At 48.6% G+C, this 18,606-nt stretch overlaps 1 protein-coding gene across 1 annotated transcript in view; it reads right to left on the bottom strand.

The window, feature by feature from the left end:
- Positions 1 to 11,134: 11,134 nt before the first annotated feature.
- The window catches only part of SETX (senataxin), an 80,894-nt gene continuing 73,422 nt past the window's right edge, over positions 11,135 to 18,606 (bottom strand). Inside the window, exon 25 of the mRNA XM_060153989.1 lies at positions 11,135 to 14,804. Coding sequence (XP_060009972.1) covers positions 14,052 to 14,804 — 753 coding nt within the window. The 3' untranslated portion in view covers positions 11,135 to 14,051. The remainder of the gene's footprint in view (positions 14,805 to 18,606) is intronic.

Here is an 18,606-nt window from a genome sequence, read left to right as displayed (position 1 = left end):
AGCGACTGACAGAGCTGTCTAACAGGGCTCGACTCTGATGCTCCTGTTTATAAATCAGAATGGGGGGTCCTATCAGGCCTGCTGGACCTCAGCCTCAGGCCCAGTGTCTGCTGCTCCCACCACTTTCCAGAGCCCCCTGATGGTCACATGCCAGGGTGGGCACAGGCTGGTGGAGGCGGCAACGCAAAGACCCACAGCCGACCCCCCTCTCCTCTCTCCTTCCTCTTTCCCTCCAGAGCATCAGGAAGGTGACGGCTGAGGGGACCGGGGCAGTGTGGGAATTGTGAAAGGGAGCTCCAAAGAAAGGGGTGCCTCAGCTTAGCCCTGTGCTTCTGGGGTGCCCGTGGGTCTTTCTGGCCCTTGGGAGTTGGATTTCCCTGCTGTCTCTCAAGAAGATCCAGATTTCCCTGCCCACCTGCTTACTTCCCAGCAGCCCTGGAAGATTCCCAGCCCACGGATCAGATACTGGTCCTTTGTTGCGCCTACAGCCGACCCCTCCCCCACCCCCACCCCCTAAAGTTACCCTCTGGCTGCAGCCGCTCTTTCCAGGCTGGGAAGTTTAAAACCGCGTTCCTCCGGCAAGTCCCCAAAGCAAGGCTCAGACGGAGTTTAACAAAAGTTGAGGATGACAAGAGATTACAACATGGTTACAGGTGGATATAAAATATGCTTAGAGCCTCTCGGGGTCAAACACTGACCCCCTCCTGGCCTCCAGATCTCCCTCTGCTCCTAACCCCAAGAAAGTGCCTTCTTTCAGCTCCGCCCCTTCCCCTGCCTGTGGCCCAAGTGGCTAGAAGAAAACATCCCTGGGGTCCTCGTGGATGGGAGGGGCCATGTGACAGCTCTGACCAATGGGCTATAAGCAGGAGTGATGGGCGGGGCCCCCAGAAAGCTCCGTAGAAGCCTGTCCTCCCCTCACTCCCCACCCAGCCTCAGCTGGCCAAGTTTGGGGCCCCGGCGTTTCTCTTCCCCCGTCTCGCCATGCTCTGGTGGCATGGGGTGGGAGAGCCACCCCCACAGGATGGTGGAGCCGAGAGGGTGGAAGTTGGTTTTCTGAGGACCTAGCAGGGCAGGGGACGCCAGCCCTAGTTGCTGATCTCCACACTTCTTAACGTGTGAGAAAAAATAAACCTTGATGTGATTAAAACGCTGGTCTTTGGGTTTTCTGTTACACGCAGACTTACCAATTCCTAAGTTATTGGCCCTCCCCACCCAGCATCTTGGTCTCTGAGTCCACTGATGCAGAGACACTAAAACGTTACCCCTGCTTAGCCACAGCCCCTGTGTCATAACACTGCCCATAACGAAGACAACAGATGGCAGTGGCTTTAGGCCCAGGAGTTCAGGGCCTGTCAAGCCGCCTCCTTCCAGAACAGGACCTGCCTCCGCCTTCAAAGGAGCACAGGGCAGGCTGACCAAAATCCACCTCTAGATAAAACACCAACTGCAGAGTGCAATTTGTAAGCATGGTCGCCTTCCTCCTAATCATCATGATATTAACATATAAAGGAACCATATCATTCACCCCCAAATACACACACACACACACACACACACACACACACACAAACACAGTCCTGGGTCTGGGTCCCTTATTAGCAGAGCTTGAGACAGGGGTTCAGTGCGTGGATTTGCGGAGGGTGTGCTGTCAGGATACATGTGAAAGGGAGGGAGAGAATTAGGATGGGGCGGGGAAGCCCAGTGAGGATGCCCAGCTTCAGCCTGGTCCACCCACCGGGGCTCTGAGCTTAAATCACGTCTTGAGGCAAGGGGGCAGTCTCATGCCGTTGGCTTCATGCTGCATTTGGGGGCCCCCCAGTACAGAAGATGGGCGGCTGTAACAGGCATCACAGCAGTGGAGGGGGGGTTCCCATAGACGGGCTCTGGGTCGGGCACCAGCAGCTTCCACTGAACATACACACACACATACCCCTTGGTGTCACCCTGGGTGTGTCCCTGGAAGGCCCTGAGGGGTCTGGGAAGAGGGGTCCTCAGTGGGCAGCACTCTGTCCGCCCTGACCTCTCTTGCCAGACCAGCAGCGCTCTGTCAGCTTCCCTGTGACTAGTCTCTGTGTAAGCAAGGGCCGGGGAGGTGGAGCGCATTGTAAATCAGAGTGGCAGCCCAGGTCCCCGAGGACTCGGCTCAGGCCCTGACCTCAGCCGGAGGAGGGAGGGAAAGCTGCCAGTGCCCATTTGGAAAACTCTGACATCTTTCAGGCAGTGGGGAAAAGGAGAAAACAAGGTTAGCAGAGCCCAAAGTCACAGCCCGGCCTCTTTTCAATGGTGCGCCCTGGTCCCAGACCTCATGTTTTGACATCTGGTTCTGAGAGGCAGAGCTCCCCTTTCACAGCATGAATGGTAACAGCCACTGTCGCGGGCACGGGGCGCGCATGATTACACTTAACCTTCACCTTCACCCTAGGGCAGGTTTCTCACCCTCAGGGCTACTGACATTTGGGGCTGGATAATTCTTTCGGGGTGGGGTGGGGAGCGGCTGTCCTATGTGTGGTAGGATGTTTAGCAGTATCCCTGGCCTCGAGCCTCTAGGTGCCGGCAGCCCTCCCTCCGGGCACCGCAAAGTGGGGGCAAAATTGCCCCATGCTGAGAATGCTCTCAGCGGAAGGAATTGTCTACCCAGTTAACAGAGAGGGAAGTCGAGGCTCAGAGATGGGAGGTAACTTGCCTGAAGTCACGCTTGCTAAGAAGCAGGGACAGGAGGTGACTCAGGATAGCGTGAGTGTGAACCCAGGCCTTGCAGCCTCGGCAGCCCAGGCAAAAGGCTGTCCACCCGGTGGGGCCTGCAGCTCCTGCCCACACCCCTCCTCCGCCCCTGCAGCGGCTCCAGGGCAGAGCGAGGGGCCCTGGGGAGCTGGGCGTCATCCGAATGGCCTTGCTGTCAGGGGAGATGCCTTGCCCCCTGCCCTCACCTGCCCCCTCTAAATAAACAGGCCTGCTGCGTCGGCGTTTTTACAGTTATGAGGCATTTATGGGCACCTGGGGAGCAGCTGTCGGCATCTCCCCACAGGCCTGGGCAGGGTGCTCCCCCCATGCCCGCACTCCTGCCCTGGCCCTGCACCTCCAGCTGGGCCAGTCTCCCCGAGTCCCCGAGAGATCCCTGCACATCTCAGGCCAGGGTAAAAGCCCAGGGAAGACAAGCTTTATTTACTCGTTTTTATTTTCCCCTTTATAAAACACAAATCATGAGTGCAGGGGAGTTAGAAAAAAACAGAAATGCAAAATAATAATAATTTTTAACTTAAGATCACCCACAATCCTCCGTCCAAAGCTAATAACTGTTAATATTTTCTGAAGTACATTTCCAGTGCTTTCCCATAAAACAAACCTAGATACAGAGCGTTTGCCCAGCATTTGTTAAAACCGTGCTAAGCGTTGCGCGGAGGTTGAATATATCTTCTTTCAAGGATCCCCGAGATGAAGCTGAGAAGTGAGCTCTGGTAATAGAGCCATTTTACAGCTGAGAACACTGAGGCTCTAAGTGTCGTGGTCGGAGATCTTGGGCACAGCGCCAAAAGACAACTCTGGGTGATTTAAGCAGAAAAGAGTATTTGAAAGATCATAGGACCCATAGACACACGCCAGATGCACGGGGTGAGGCGGGGTGGTGCCGTGAAGCCAGGAGCGCCACCCAGTATCCTGGCCAGAGAGCCATCGCTGCTGTCCCTGTGAGGCCCTGATGCTGCCATGGGCACCACCCTGGCCCAGGCCTGCCTCCTGCTGGCGTCCCCGGCAGGCCACACACAGTGTGCCCATACCCTTCTGTCCAGCTTTTCCCACTCCCTCAAGGGAGGTGGGCTGTCTTTCCCCATCCAGAGGAGCGGCACAAAGAAACAATGACTATCCAGCACAGAGAGGGTGGGCAAGTTGCCCAGGGTCACACAGCCAGGAAGAGGCTGAGTCCAGGTTGCAAGTGTAGTCTCTCTGGGGCAGAAGCCCAAGCTTGTAACACTGAGCCGCAAAGCTGCCACTTTTTCCTTCTATTTTATTTATTTTAGCAATGATAGCCTCATCTTATACACACCCTTCTTTAGCCTGCTTTACAAAATTTAGCAATACATCCTATCAAAGGAGATCTTTTAATTTTAAAAGGACATGAAAAACTTCACCCTTTTCCTTTTTGTCCCCACCAGTGGCCCTCTTCCCCGCCCACTGCCCCACCCATGCACCTCTCCCACGTGACAGGGTCTGGCCAGGCCCCCAGAACCCCTGTGGCTGGGCTCCCAGAGGCACAGAAGACCTTTCAGTCCAGCAAGCGGGGGATGAGGCCGGAGGCCAGGTGGGTGAACCTGCAGCAGCCGTGTTACAGATGGCTTCTGGCCAGAGGACGCCTACTTTACTGACCGAGCAAGTGGCCCTGGGGACCCGGCCAGGAGCAGCTGGAATGGGTCCCAGAGTCCTGGGAGCTCCCGGAGCTGTGCCCTGCAGCTGACACTAAAGGCACTGGGGCCTGTCCTGTGCTGTACATCTCACAGCTGACCCAGTGCCCACATTTCTCCCCTCGAGCAGCATGGGGGTGTGGGGAAGGGGGGCGGGGGATAGCGAGTTTCTAAAGGCAGAAGGGATGGCATTGAGTGGCTCTCAATCCCACCACCTGGGTTCGAAGCTGTTCTCCACCACCTGGATGACCGTGGGCAAGTTACTCCATCTCTCTGTGCCTCAGTCTCCTTACCTGTGAAATGGGGTTGTGAAAAACAGCGCCTACATCATGGGGCTATTGTGAGGATTAAAGAAGTTAATACATGCAGTGCTGCCCCAAAGTAAGTGACCAGTGTCAGCTGTTGTTATCCATTTCCTTCCCCCACCAAAGCCTGCCAAGGGGGGGCCGCATCACTCGGTCTCTCCTTCCTTCCTTCCTTCCTTCCTTCCTTCCTTCCTTCCTTCCTTCCTTCCCTGCCTCACCCAGCACATACCCTAGACCTCCACGTGCCGGGTCCCAGGGCACAAGGAACCAGGCAGACACTGCTTGCCTCCCCTGATGCCCAACACCAGCCCGGGCACAGTAAGCACCCTCTCCTCCCTATAGGCATCACAGCCCCTCTTCATCCTCCACCGGGAGGAAGAGATTAGGGAGGGGATCACATTCAGGGCATCTTCACTCCCATCACGCTCACCGAGACATAGGAGGCAGACCTTGGGGAGGCCCTGATCTGCTGGGCCAGTGGCAACCCTGCTCCTCCTGGGACTTCAGTTCTGGAAAGAGCTTCCAGCAGAGGAGCCAATACTGGTGGTCTGTGAAGGGTGGAAAGCTGGAGCCCAGATCTTGGTTTCTAAACATGCTCCTCCCCTAAGAGGAACCAGGGCTCCTCGGAGTGAAGTCCGATTCCATGGCTGGACAGAGACAGTCTGCGTGAGCCCGGGACACCTCGTATCACAAGGTCAGGAGGTGCCCAGCTGGTGAGTTCAATCACACCCCAGCTGCAGACGCACCTGGCACTGTGGGGACCTCGGGTCCGCAGGGCCAGGACCGGAGGGCCCAGGTGGGTGTCCTGGGCACAGCGTCCTTCCCTTGATAGGGAAGGTGGCTGGAGGTCTCCTCCCAGAGCAGCTGTCCCTCTAGCCATTCATTCAATAACCCCTTTCCTAAGCCCCCACTGTGTCCCCTGGCTCTGGGGGTACAGGATGGGAAGGCCAGCAGGCCATGTGAGGGCAGGGGGCCCTCCATGAGGAAGAGGAGGTTACACAGCCCCAGAGATGGTGAGCACCTGTGGAAGGCTCGTGGCGGTACCACACTGCTGACATCCCACGGCCCACCTCGGAAACCGGAGCATCACAGGACATGATGAAGGTCTGTTAACACGGCTTTTTCCACAGACTCTGGGGCAACACCTTTTAAAAAAGAGAAAATGATGGGAATTCCCTGGCAGTCCAGTGGTTAGGATTCCGTGCCTCCACTGCTGGGGGCCGGGGTTCAATCTCTGGTCCGGGAACTAAGATCCTACAAGTTGCGTGGTGGCCAGAAAACCAAAAAAAAAAAAAGAACAAAAAGAGAGAGAGAGAAAATGACTGAAGAACTGGTGTGTCTTCTTTAAAATAAAGTTATTGTAAAAGTAACTCATGCACACTGTACAACAAATGGAAAAATGAAAAAATGTATGCAGAATATAATACTTACATTTACCCCCTAGAATAGGCGGAACACAGAGGATTTTCAGGGCACTGAAAATACTCTGTATGATACTTTGATGGTGGGTACAAGTCATTACACGTTTGTCAAAAGCCATGGACTGTACAGCCCCAAGAGTGAGCCCCTAATGTAAGCTGTGGGCTCTGGGTGATCGTGACGTGTCGGTGTAGCTTCATCGATTGTAACAAATGTACCATCTGGTGGGGATGTTGCTGGTGGGGACAGGGGGTTTATGGGAAATTTCTGTACCTTCTGTTCAATATTGCTACAAACCTAAAACTGCTCTAAGAAAATAGTCTACTAAAAAAAACTACCTAACCTCTATCAGCATTTTGGTGAATGTCCTTTTTCCTATAGAAACGTTTTGTGTTTGCCTGTCTATATACAGACACATATACAAACATACGCGCACACACACACACACACACACACACACATATATACACGTATATAGAAAACTATAACCGCCACCTAACCATAACATTGTGGACATCTTCCAGCTACCGGGATCTATTTACATCTGCCGCTGTCACTCTGCCCGAGAGGTGGATGTAAGTCCAACATCGTTAGTACCACAGGATGTGTCTCTACACCCCATAACTGCCTGAGAGTAGACTGCTAGGTAAGGGGTATTCCAAATCAAGGCATTTATGTTGCGAAGAATGGAACCCACAAAGTCTGGCTCCTGTGATCAAGGGGGTTACTGGTGGGATAAGGGGATTATGATGCAAAGGGCAGGGCTCCAATCAGGCCCCACCTGGCATGCTGTCCTCACGGCTTGCTTCCTGGGGAAGGGAGCACCTGACCGTGTTGTCGTCTGGAGCTCAGGCCCAGAAGCATCCACGTCCAGGTGCTCTGGAGTCCCTTCCTGTCCTGTGTCCCTACGTGATAAACGTCTGAGCACTGCCTGGGAAAACTCTTCTACGTGGGTACCAGAGGAATGCGACGGGAAAAGCAGTAACAACCCCAAAGTCCATCAGAGTAGAACGGGCGGACTGGGGCGTGTTCCTAAAATGGAATACTACCCTCCACCCAAAAAGAGCGGATAACGGCTAGTCATCTCAGAAATGTAAAGATGAAGGGGAGAAAAGTCAGCCCCAGAATACCCATCGTATGTAACACATAAACTTCAAAATTAAGTAAATATAATTTGGGGGTGTGCAGTGAAACTTTATACAAACTAGAGAATTCAGAATTCGGGTTACAACTAAGTGGAAGGGGGTGGTGGGGAGGAGTGTCTAGAAGAAACATGGAGAGTGACCTTTCCAGGTGTCAGCAGTGCCGTTTCTTATGATGGGGTGGGGGGGTACACGGGTGTCTATTATATTATGTCTTTCCTTTTACGTCTGTCTTACATACACTCTGATGTATATGATTTATTTCACAGAAGTTTTAAGAGCCGCGTCTGTGCCGATCAGTGGTCTGAGAGTGAGTCACTGTGGACATACACCGTCCCCAGTGTGCCGATCGGTGGCCTGAGAGTCACTGTGGACATAGGCCGTCCCCAGTGTGCAGATCGGTGGCCTGAGAGTCACTGTGGACATACGCCATCCCCAATGTGCCGATCGGTGGCCTGAGAGTCACTGTGGACATACGCCGTCCCCAGGTCCCATATCTGTTTTCTAACTTGCTTTGGGATGCCAACCTTAATTCACGCAGGAAGATAAAAACTTCCCTTAGTGGCTGCTTTCTAATTTTGTGAAGACTGAAAATTAAACCTGAGTTGATGTAGTAAATTAAAAAGACAGTGATGTTTTTATATCAAATTCTATTTGTTACTTAAAGCATATTTGATGACTCAAGTGTTTTTAACATTTAAGAGAATTTGGCATATTCATGTCAGATTAGTTTTGTTATTTCAATTAGAAACCTACTAAATAACTCAGTTTAGGATTAAATGGAAAAGTTTAAGAACACTGTATTAAATGGTATGTATTTTGTTTTATTACTTTTATTTTTTTTTTGCGGTACGCGGGCCTCTCACTGCTGTAGCCTCTCCCGCTGTGGAGCACAGGCTCTGTACGCGCAGGCCCAGCGGCCATGGCTCACGGGCCCAGCCGCTCCGCGGCATGTGGGATCTTCCCGGACGGGGGCACAAACCCGTGTCCCCTGCATCGGCAGGCGGACTCTCAACCACTGCGCCACCAGGGAAGCCCTATTATTATTTTTTGATATGAGGAAAAGAAACCTCAGGTTTTCTGGTTTCTTTTTTTTTTATATTTTGAATTTTATTTTTTTATACAGCAGGTTCTTATTAGTTATCCATTTTATGCATACTAGTGTATGTATGTAAATGGTATTTTTTTAAAAGAACTGGAGATTCACCGTGTTTATGAGTTTATTAGATTCACTAGATCAGTTTAAATACTAGAAGAGGTGGCAATTAAAGGGCTTAAAAAGAAAATTAGGGAACAGTTCTCAGAGCTTTCTGAGATGCTCTTCCTGGGTTATAATCCTCAAACTTGGCCCAAATAAAATTTTCCAATTTTTTCTTTAAAAAAGTTTAATTAAAAAAATAAAAATAAATAGATTTAATTTATAGATGCACTTTAAAAAGAAGAGTGATGCCCTTATGCCTTCCTTTTTATGGCAGTAGACTATAAAAAAAGATCAGAATTAACTATTTCAGATACTTACAATGACCAGGGGGGTATTCGGTAAAGGAAGCAGCAGCAATGTTTTGTAGTTTTCTGGAGGACCAGGAAAAGAGGCCCCTGTGAGTGGGGACTGTGGGAAAATCCTCATAGAAAACCCATCCCTCTGACCAGAGGAACCAAGATAAGATGTCCCTGTGACCTGAATGGCGGCAGCGTAGTTTTTGTTTTGTTTTTTTTAATTTTTATGGGAGTATAGTTGATTTTAAATGTTGTGTTAGTTTCTGCTGTACAGCAAAACAAATCAGTTATACATATACATATATCCATTCTTTTTGATTCTTTTCCCATATAGGCCGTTACAGACTAATGAGAAGAGTTCCCTGTGCTATATAGTAGGTCCTTATTAGTTACCTATTTTATACATAATAGTGTGTACATGTCAATCCTAATCTCCCAATTTATCCCTCCCCCTCCCCTTCCCGCTGGTAACCATAAGTTTGTTTTCTACATCTATGACTCTATTTCTGTTCTGTAAATAAGTTCATTTGTACCATTTTTTTAGATTCCACATATAAGTGACATCATATGATAATTTGTCTCTTACTTCACTCAGTATGACCATCTCTAAGTCCATGCATGTTGCTGCAAATGGCATTATTTCATTCTTTTTTTATGGCCGAGTAATATTCCATTGTATATATGTACGACATCTTCTTTATCCATTCCTCTGGGGATGGACATTTAGGTTGCTTCCATGTCTTGGCTATCGTAAATAGCGCTGCAATGAACATCAGGGTGCACGTATATTTTCGAATTATGGTTTTCTCTGGATATATTCCCAGACCTCCTTCCCCAGCCCCACTGTGCAGCCCTTGGGAATCTCCTTCTGAACAAAAGCAGAGATGGTCAGATGGCTTTTGGTGGTGGGCCTTGCCCCGCTCAGGGCCCCTGTGGGGGGACCATTACTGAGGAAGGCAGACGTGACCCCGAAGGGCCCCAAGGCTGCTCCCCTTTCCTCCTGAACCCTTAGGAGTCAGGCCGCAAGGCTGGCCACTCGACGGAAACACCTGAGAGTGAGTTTAAGCTTAAGTTTAAAAAAGAAAAAGGCGATAAGTACTTGCCCCCAGACCCATGAAATCAGGAATTCTAGAGTAGGGCCCGGGAGTGACTCCAAAGTGCACCTCCCAGGCTGAAAACTACTAACAATTCAATTTGCAGCAATGCTGCTTAGACCAAAGGCAACAGTGTCCACCAGCACGGCTGGGCCCAAGCTCTAACGAAGAGAGCACAAAGGCAGTGCCCGTGGTTCCGAGCACCATCCAACTGCAGACACCATTTACGCCATTTGACTTGGCAAATGCCTTCTGTACAGCAGGACGGGGTGACGATAACTCAGGTCCTTTAAGAGTTATGGAGGGATCCCCTGTGTACAGAACCCGCCTTCACGGTGCTGCAGAACATTGGAAATTCTATTTAAGCTCAAGGTAAATTTCAGTTTCCTCCCCGAATTATTTATTCCTCAAACAATAAATGGCGAAACCCAGGAGATGGTGGTGACAGCGCATGTGTTGGTCAGGAGGGACTTTAAAAATCACTGCTACAGCTGCTGCAGTAACGAATTCCATAAATAAAATGGCCATCGCAGAGCGCTCACCTCTCATCAGGTCACTTGGCAAGTTCACCTCGCCCCAGAACACGTACGTCACTTTACCCTCGTGGGTGGTTGGTGCCTCCACCCGGAATAAGCGGGAGGCCCAGCGAAGCTGGCGCTGCCCACGTCCTGGCGGAGCACAGCACATCTCACCGCCCCCTGAAGCCACTGCTTTTATAAAACGACTTATACTTTTGTAACCATCAGTGGTGACCCCCAACTTGGCCATCTATTCCCTGCGCCCCCATCGGTGCCCCGGGAGCTCCTTTCGTGGGTCACTGTTCATCTGTCCCTCCTCTCTCACCCGCTCCCCAATCTCAGCCTGGAGGTGAGCATGCGTTTCTGGACCAAATGTCAACGTGTAACTGACACCACAACTAGCCACAGTGCACCCTGCAACCTTATGGGTAAGATTCCAAGAAGAGCTGAGAAGCAAGGAGAGCTGGGGGTGCGGACTGGATGAGAAACCTGAATAAAGCAAATCGTCACCAGATAAGTTCGGCATAAAATAAATCTAATGGCAGACTAAATGGAGTACCTGGGAGGTACCTTGAACCTTCATTCAAAAACACGTAACTCCTAACCCACGTCAGTTTTCTTGTTTCCACTTTTAATTCTGCCATTTTCTCTTAATATTCAGGTTTTAACAAAGACAACAGGGCTACTGCTTGCCAAATCCCAGCTAGGAATTCAGAGCATAGAAAGAATCAAAACTACAGCAAAAAAATTATCAATCTGCACAACTAGCTTTAGAAAATAGTTTACTACAATTTTGTTATAAAACTCATTTACAGGAGGTTATTCACATGTACTTATCAAATTTGCTCCTGATAATACATGAAAACACAGAAATAAACTGCACAGTAAATCCAAGGCAAATCATATACAAAGAAGCAAAACAAATTTTTAAGTAGAATATATTCATGTTGAAAGAACTAAGATTGAAAGAAGACAAGGCCACTGTCTTATAACTCCATGGCAAGGACAAAAGTAACAGCTGTATTTTTCACCTGCAGTAAGGTTAACCACCAATCAACAACACTGCTATGACAGCCACATCAAGAAAGGCCACACTGTACATATGAAATGCTTAATGCAAATACATACACCAACTGGAACCACAAATCGATTCCAATGCAATGTCAGGTATGACTGTTTCCTGCTGGGAGAGGCTGTCAGGACACAGGCTTGCTCATTACAAGGGATGATGCACTAATTCTCACGTTACCAGACTAGGTGGAAGGTGAACCAAAAGTGAACACAACGTGTGAGAACAGGCACCAAACTTAACTGGAAATAACATCGTTTGGGTGGGGCAGCAAAGTACGTACAGTGGGGAGCGCTTACTTGACGTGTTGTGTGAGCGGAGTGGGGAAGTTCCTGACCCCAGCTCTTTCCAGCATGCCTCTTCTATAAGCTTACAGGTTTTAGATTCTCTAAACTGTCACTACAAGTGTCTGCTAAGTGAAGCATTTTACCAAGATAGTAGGAAAGTAAACTTAAACAATGAGCTTTCTTGCCAAAGGCCAGGCAGGAAGCTTACGAAGCCCCTGACCCAGAGTGGGGCTCAGCCTGCCTCCGTGAACGGGGAGCAGAGGTTGACTGTGGGGACAGAGCGCGTGCTCCCCGAGTGACAGGAGTGTTCAATCCCATCAGCAGAGGTCTGGACACCAGAGGGAGGGACAAGGGTAACAAAGAAGTAGCATGTTTAAACCTTTGGCAACCAAACATTTTTTTTAAAGCTCTTAATAACCTGCTTCAGTAGAATTCCTGATGAACACAAAGCCCTTTTTGCTTAAAAAGCAGATGACTGGGCTTCCCTGGTGGCGCAGTGGTTGAGAGTCCGCCTGCCGATGCAGGGGATACGGGTTCGTGCCCCGGTCCGGGAAGATCCCACATGCCGCCGAGCGGCTTGGGCCCGTGAGCCATGGCCGCTGACCCTGTTGCTCTGCAATGGGAGAGGCCACAACAGTGAGAGGCCCGCGTACCGAGGAAAAAAAAGAAACAAAAAAAAATGCAGATGACCGAAAAAGTTTCAAATGGTGCACATTCATCTTCAGGAATGTGTGATTTCTCCCCCAAATTAGCTAGGGCTGCACAGCATTCACTACAAATCGCTAGTTCAAACAATGGTCAACTGTTACTAACACAGATTCTCAGTCTGGGATACCTCAACATCAGTGTGTGTGCGCTTGGAAAACTGGACTTTGAAATTAGGCAGCCCTGCCCTCATCCAAGTCTCTCTAATCTCCACCCACCGTGGCCACTTCCTTTCACAGAAGCACAACCCCTCTAACCAGATCTTCCACCACAGCGGTGTATTTGCGTCACTTACGATGGTTTCCAAAGATCAGACGCAATCTGTCAACTCTCTTCCTGTTCTCAACGCCAAGTATTTGCACTCCTCTCCCATCCTTCTCTTTTTATTTATTATTATTTATTTTTTTTGGCGGTACGCGGGACTCTCACTGCTGTGGCCTCTCCCGTTGCAGAGCACAGGCTCCGGATGTGCAGGCTTAGCGGCCATGGCTCACGGGCTCAGCCGCTCCGCGGCTTGTGGGATCTTCCTGGACCGGGACACGAACTCGTGCCCCCTGCGTTGGCAGGTGGACTCTCAACCACTGCGCCACCAGGGAAGCCCCCATCCTTCTCTTTTTAGAGGATGTTTCTCTCCTGCCTAAAATACTGTATCTGGTCTGCCCTGCCTGGTTCCCAAGCTGCCTGGTGACCAGAATCCCTGGGAAGATGCTAAACATCCAGCTTTTCATGAGTTGGATTCTCTTGCTGATCTACAGGCTTCCACAAGCCACCCCAGCACTGATCTAATACTTGGCAACCACTGGATTTGTAACCTACCAGTTGCAGGAAATTCACAATATGCTGGGGGCATCTGAATGACATTTCAAGAATTATTCTTTCATTTCACATTCTTCTATCTCACGAAGAATGAGAATTTTAGCTAGAGAACTATGCGCTCACTACAACAGGCAGACGAACTCGTCACAGAAATGTAATATCCTGTGCCAAGGTGCCTTGTCTAAAAAGGTGCATGAGTGGAATTTCACCTAACAGAGCTCTGCTTCCCAGGGTCTTGCCCAGGACACTCCAGTTGATTTAACAGGACTAGAGGCATCTGACCCAATGCACTGACTCGCTTCTCTCAGGCCGCCTGGGCTGTTAAAGATGTCTGTTTGCTACAACAATCTTTGAAAGGACCTGCCCTCCTCCCATCTTTCTTTTTTTTTTTTCAATATAAGGTCTGTTCTGTTGAAAATGATTAACACTTTAAGCAGGGGAAAGAAAAGCTGTCTACCAGATCAAATTTTAAAAGGATTCTGTTATTTGCTACACAAATATACATTCCAACTTTTACAGCATCCTCTCCAGTCTGACCTTTTCTACAGAAGAACAAGAGATCAACATTTTAAGTCTTCGACTTCGAGGACATTATTACTGATACACAAATGCCTTCTGAAAGCTTCTGCAACTGACAAAAGGTACTGAAGATGACCAAGAGGCCCATGTGTCAGGATACATTTTCTGTTTTCCAACAGCACACAAACTCCTTTAAGGAAAAAAGTAATCTTATCTGGACAGTCCTACTAGCTGGTCACCTGAAGTTTGCAGTAATGCTTGTGGCTCACAGTCTCACTTGGCCCCACTATGAAAGCTTCCTCTTCTTCAAGCTACTGTCCTCCTCCTCCAGCCCCCTCTCGTCCCAGCCTGAGTTCCTCTTTGTGTGGTGGCTCAGAGAGCCACACGTCTCCTGATCCCCCTCAGGGAAGGCCCTGGTCTCCCTCCTGTGGCTGACTGCCTCCCCTTCCTGGGCACATTTTCTCTTACTCGTGGAAGCATCGGTACTAGCAGCTGGAGGGTCGCACTGCACGTGAGGTCTGTGGTTGTTCACAGCAGCTCCCTTGGCGGGGGGCTGCTGCCCGATACTGGTCGGATCCTGGTGCCTTCCGGGGGAGCCTGGCTCTCCAGAGAGAGGCGCTGCTCCGGGATACTGGGGGCTCGAGGGCTGCAGCTCACTGAGGCACTTCCCTTTGGCTTCACAGCCCAAGCCCATCCTCCTAAGTAGTCGTGGGTCCCGAAGCCAGTCCTGAATGGGTGGCCTTTCAGGGTCATTTGCAGTAACAGTGACAGTGGCTTCTTTGGAGTCAGAGGGTGAGGGGTACAGGGAAGAAGCAATAGACATCTTGGCAAATTCACTGTCTAGCTTGTTGCTGGGCACTCCGCCCTGGGGTCTGGACACCTCTGGGGCGATAGCAGGAGGATGAGTCAGACTTCTCTGCAGTACGGGCTTGAGTTTCAGAATCTTCACTGCATCTTGTCTATAGTTTTTGTCCCAAGTCTTAACAATGGCACCACGCTTCTGTGCATCCTGAATCAGCTGATTCCAATGATAGTTTTCCTTGAAACAAAGAGAAGGAAGAAAATTACATCGCAAAGAAACACTCGTATGCTTGGGAAGCAGAGGTTCCAGCTTTCACTTCTGAACAAATAGTAAGTATACCTTCGTGAACAGATTCTCAAGAATCCATTACTTGTTAGACAAGGCTGAAAGGAAAAATAAGGTGGAATACAGAACTATAAAGCCACACTGCTAGAAAAGAACACTGGGCACCACCTCTAAGAAAGAACGTCCACCATTTTACCACTGTTACTCAGGCCACGTGGTGAATTAGCTGTCATGCAAATCTGTACCAACTGCCGGTAGCCTCATGTAGCTATTTAATCTTCAATTAAATAAAATTAAAAATTCATTTCCTCAGCTGCACCAGCCAGATTTCAAGTGCTCAGCAGCCACATGTGACTAGGGTTAGCATCCTGGACAACACGGACACAGAAGGGCTCCGTCATCCCACCAAGTTCCCTGTGACACTGCTGATCCTAGAGTCTTGCCTGCCTCCGGCCAAGGCTAACATTCTGGAAGAGGAAGGCTTGGTTTCAGAAAGCTCTAACTTTTGAGTGCATGCTGACTGTTCTAGAAAGAGGTCCACCGCTTTCATCAAATTCCCAAAGGCTTCCCAAACTCCAAAGGGCTAAACCATCTTAATCCGCTGAGATAACTATTCCAAAGATATTGTCACACTTTTGTCTCTTTTCTAGAAGGGCTTAAGTTATGAAAAGCACATCTAAAGGGAAAAACAAAACAAAACAAAACGAAAACCCAACTCCCGCATCTCTCCTCTCTTCCTTTTAGAGTTTCCTCAGCAATAAATTGCTTCTTTACAACCATCAGAACTTGGGCCTCTTTAGAAAGAAGAAAGAGAGAGTATGAGAGAGGAAAAAAGACGGAGACTGAAGGAACGAGAAGAAAAGGATAGCTCCCCTCATGGGGGCTCCTGCACTATTCATGAAGGTGGGTAAGGGTACAGCAGTGAAGCTGCATACAAAGTACTGACCTGCTGTGTGACCTTGGTCAAGTCACTTGACCTCTCTGAGCCTGTTTCCTTACTGTAAAGTATGAATAGTATTTTATTTAAATGACTCTAAAACGTGCTTTGAAATAAAATAAAATAAATAAAATGCGCTTTATTTTCACATTTTACCATTTCTGACTTCGGGGTACCTCTTGGCCAGGCAGCAGTTTCCATGTATGTAATCCTGGAGGAATTCATGGCTGGGCGACTACAACCTCTTGACTTTTAGTCAACAAACCACTTTTAAAAAGAATGAGTCCTGGATCTTGCCTGAAAAATCTTTCCACAGACATCTTCTGATAAGACAATAAAGTACCAGCACTACAACTTGGAGAATGGAGATGAGAAGTTGGAAAAAACCCCAGGACCACAGTGGGGCCCTCTCATGAGACACTGACTGCACAGGGAACGGTTCGAGCGTGAGCAAGGGTACATGGGATGGTGAATGGGGACGACCAGAGTGTTAGTCTGAAAGTGAGATGCTTTCAGGGGTATCTTAGTCTACCCATTTTGCTGTATTTCCTATGTATAAACAAGAGTGGTATGACACTGGGTTGGCCAAAAAGTTCATTTAGATGTTACAGAAAAACCCAAGTGAACCTTCTGGCCAACCCAATAAAAATCTGTCGAAAGTCTAAAAGAGTTCTTTCAGTAACTATAAAACAAAAATTCTAAGTGAAAACAGAGTGTCACAATTCAATAGCAGAACATAAAATAATGATGCACATTATATAACTAATGGCTTCTTGGATTTGTTAAACTATGGTGGCAATGCAGACCTCACAGGGTCTTTTAAAGTAAGTCGTGTAAATCAAGTGCACGGTACGGTGACCGCATGCACCAGGAAGGTGCATGTAAGCAGTACCAGGCTCAGATCTCCGACTCAGGAGAGCTCTTGAGCGTCCTACCCTGTGGCTGGAACGCAGATGTAAAGCAGATGGCCTTGCTGCTATTTCTGCCAATTCTACTGTACCTGAACTTGCTGTTTAATCCAATCCCTAGATCACAAAAACAGTTCTGAGAAGGGGCTATTAGTCTTGATTTCTCAGAGGAAACCAAGTGCCTTAATCACTGATTCCATCTCCATAAGGGAAACTGGGCTGAAGAACCAAAAGAAAAGAGGCTGGGGAGGGGGGAAGCCCAAGGACAAATACGTTAAGTTGGATTGCAAACTCCAAATGATAAACTGGAAGTTTTTCTATTCTGTTCTGTCGGTCTCTTTTTGTCACACTGGCTTCCCAGAGTGAAGATAATAACGTCTATACCGCAGCTAGACATCAGTGGTCTTCAAATCTGCGTGACGGTGACTCTGGGGCTCACAGAGACTTCCTCGGGGGGGATGTGAGCACGTTTTCTGGGAATCAATTTCCAAACCTCAGCTTCCAAACCCCAGTCCCCTATGTCCTCCTGGGGCTTTTCTGCCCTTCCACTCCATCCTTCACAACCACCACAACTCTCACCTGTCCCAAATCTGACCACAGGGCGCACGGCTAGGGGAGGTAAACATGCCTGGGTGTCAAATAGAGGGGATGGTAAACAGAGGGGTGCCCATGAAGGCTCCTGCAATCAGGGCATCTAAGAGACACAGCTCTATAAACATTTTACTCTTCTGGTTTGAACATTATCAAAATTCAACTGTGTGAAAGTAATTGTTAATACGTTACTCAACTGACAAGATATCGTTCGTTAATACTCAGATCCTTACGGTCACAGGAAAAATAATTTTTTAAAGAACTCTTTGAGGTAACTATAGATTCATAGGAAGTTACCAAAACAGTAGAGGTTCCATGCACCCTTCACACAGTTTCCCCAAATAGTTATGAAAACCAATTCTTTAAACTTTCAAATTTACATGTAAATTTTTTGTGGCAGAAAAGCCTAATAGTCATATTAACAGAAAGGCTTTTAATTATGAAAATATATAAACTACCCCCACTGAATTTTATCCTAAACAGCATAAATGGCAATTCAATTTTAAAGAGCAGAAAGAATAACACTGCTCTCTATTCCACTGGATATACTTAAGAGTGGCATAATGGATTTATTTTTAATAGCTTTATTTATTTATTTTTTTTTTTTGCGGTACGCGGGCCTCTCACTGCTGTGGCCTCTCCTGCCGTGGAGCACAGGCCCCGGACGCGCAGGCTCAGCGGCCATGGCTCACGGGCCCAGCCGCTCCGCGGCATGTGGGATCCTCCCAGACCGAGGCACGAACCCGTGTCCCCTGCATCGGCAGGTGGACTCTCAACCACTGCGCCACCAGGGAAGCCCAATAGCTTTATTTTAAAATGTCAAATATTTACAATACATTAGAAACAAAATCTTTGTCAACAATGAACGATGAAAAATTTTCAATATAAACAAAAACGGAGGATACACAGCTTTCTAACATTCTTTCAAGGGGGTACACAAACAACGAAGGTTGAAGACCACAGATCTAGGTAAGAGCTGAATGAGAAAGACTGTATTTGAGCGCCCTCTGGTGGAACTAACCAAAACAAGGGAAAAACCTACTGAGTTGGCACCTCTCCTGAGATAAAACAATGACTCTTGTTAAATACAGAAATTAGGGAAACTGAGTTATTACACCTAATGAGACAGGCAGCAAATATATGCTTTATCCAGCTGTGATTCACCAAATTAAGCTGTACTATTTGTCGACTACAGATGTAAACTTGCCCCTCCTTCTAGAGGAGTATCTGTACAGATGGACGAGCTCTGATGCCACTCACCCCTCAAGGGAAACAGCAAGCAGTGCTGCTCTAAGTGCCAAGACAGAAATGAAGATCC

Source organism: Lagenorhynchus albirostris, chromosome 7, assembly GCF_949774975.1.
Source record: "Lagenorhynchus albirostris chromosome 7, mLagAlb1.1, whole genome shotgun sequence".
In the NCBI taxonomy this organism is placed as follows: Eukaryota; Metazoa; Chordata; class Mammalia; order Artiodactyla; family Delphinidae; genus Lagenorhynchus; species Lagenorhynchus albirostris.
Note: the sequence above shows the minus strand (reverse complement) of the source record. Positions and strands in the feature narration are given on the sequence as shown.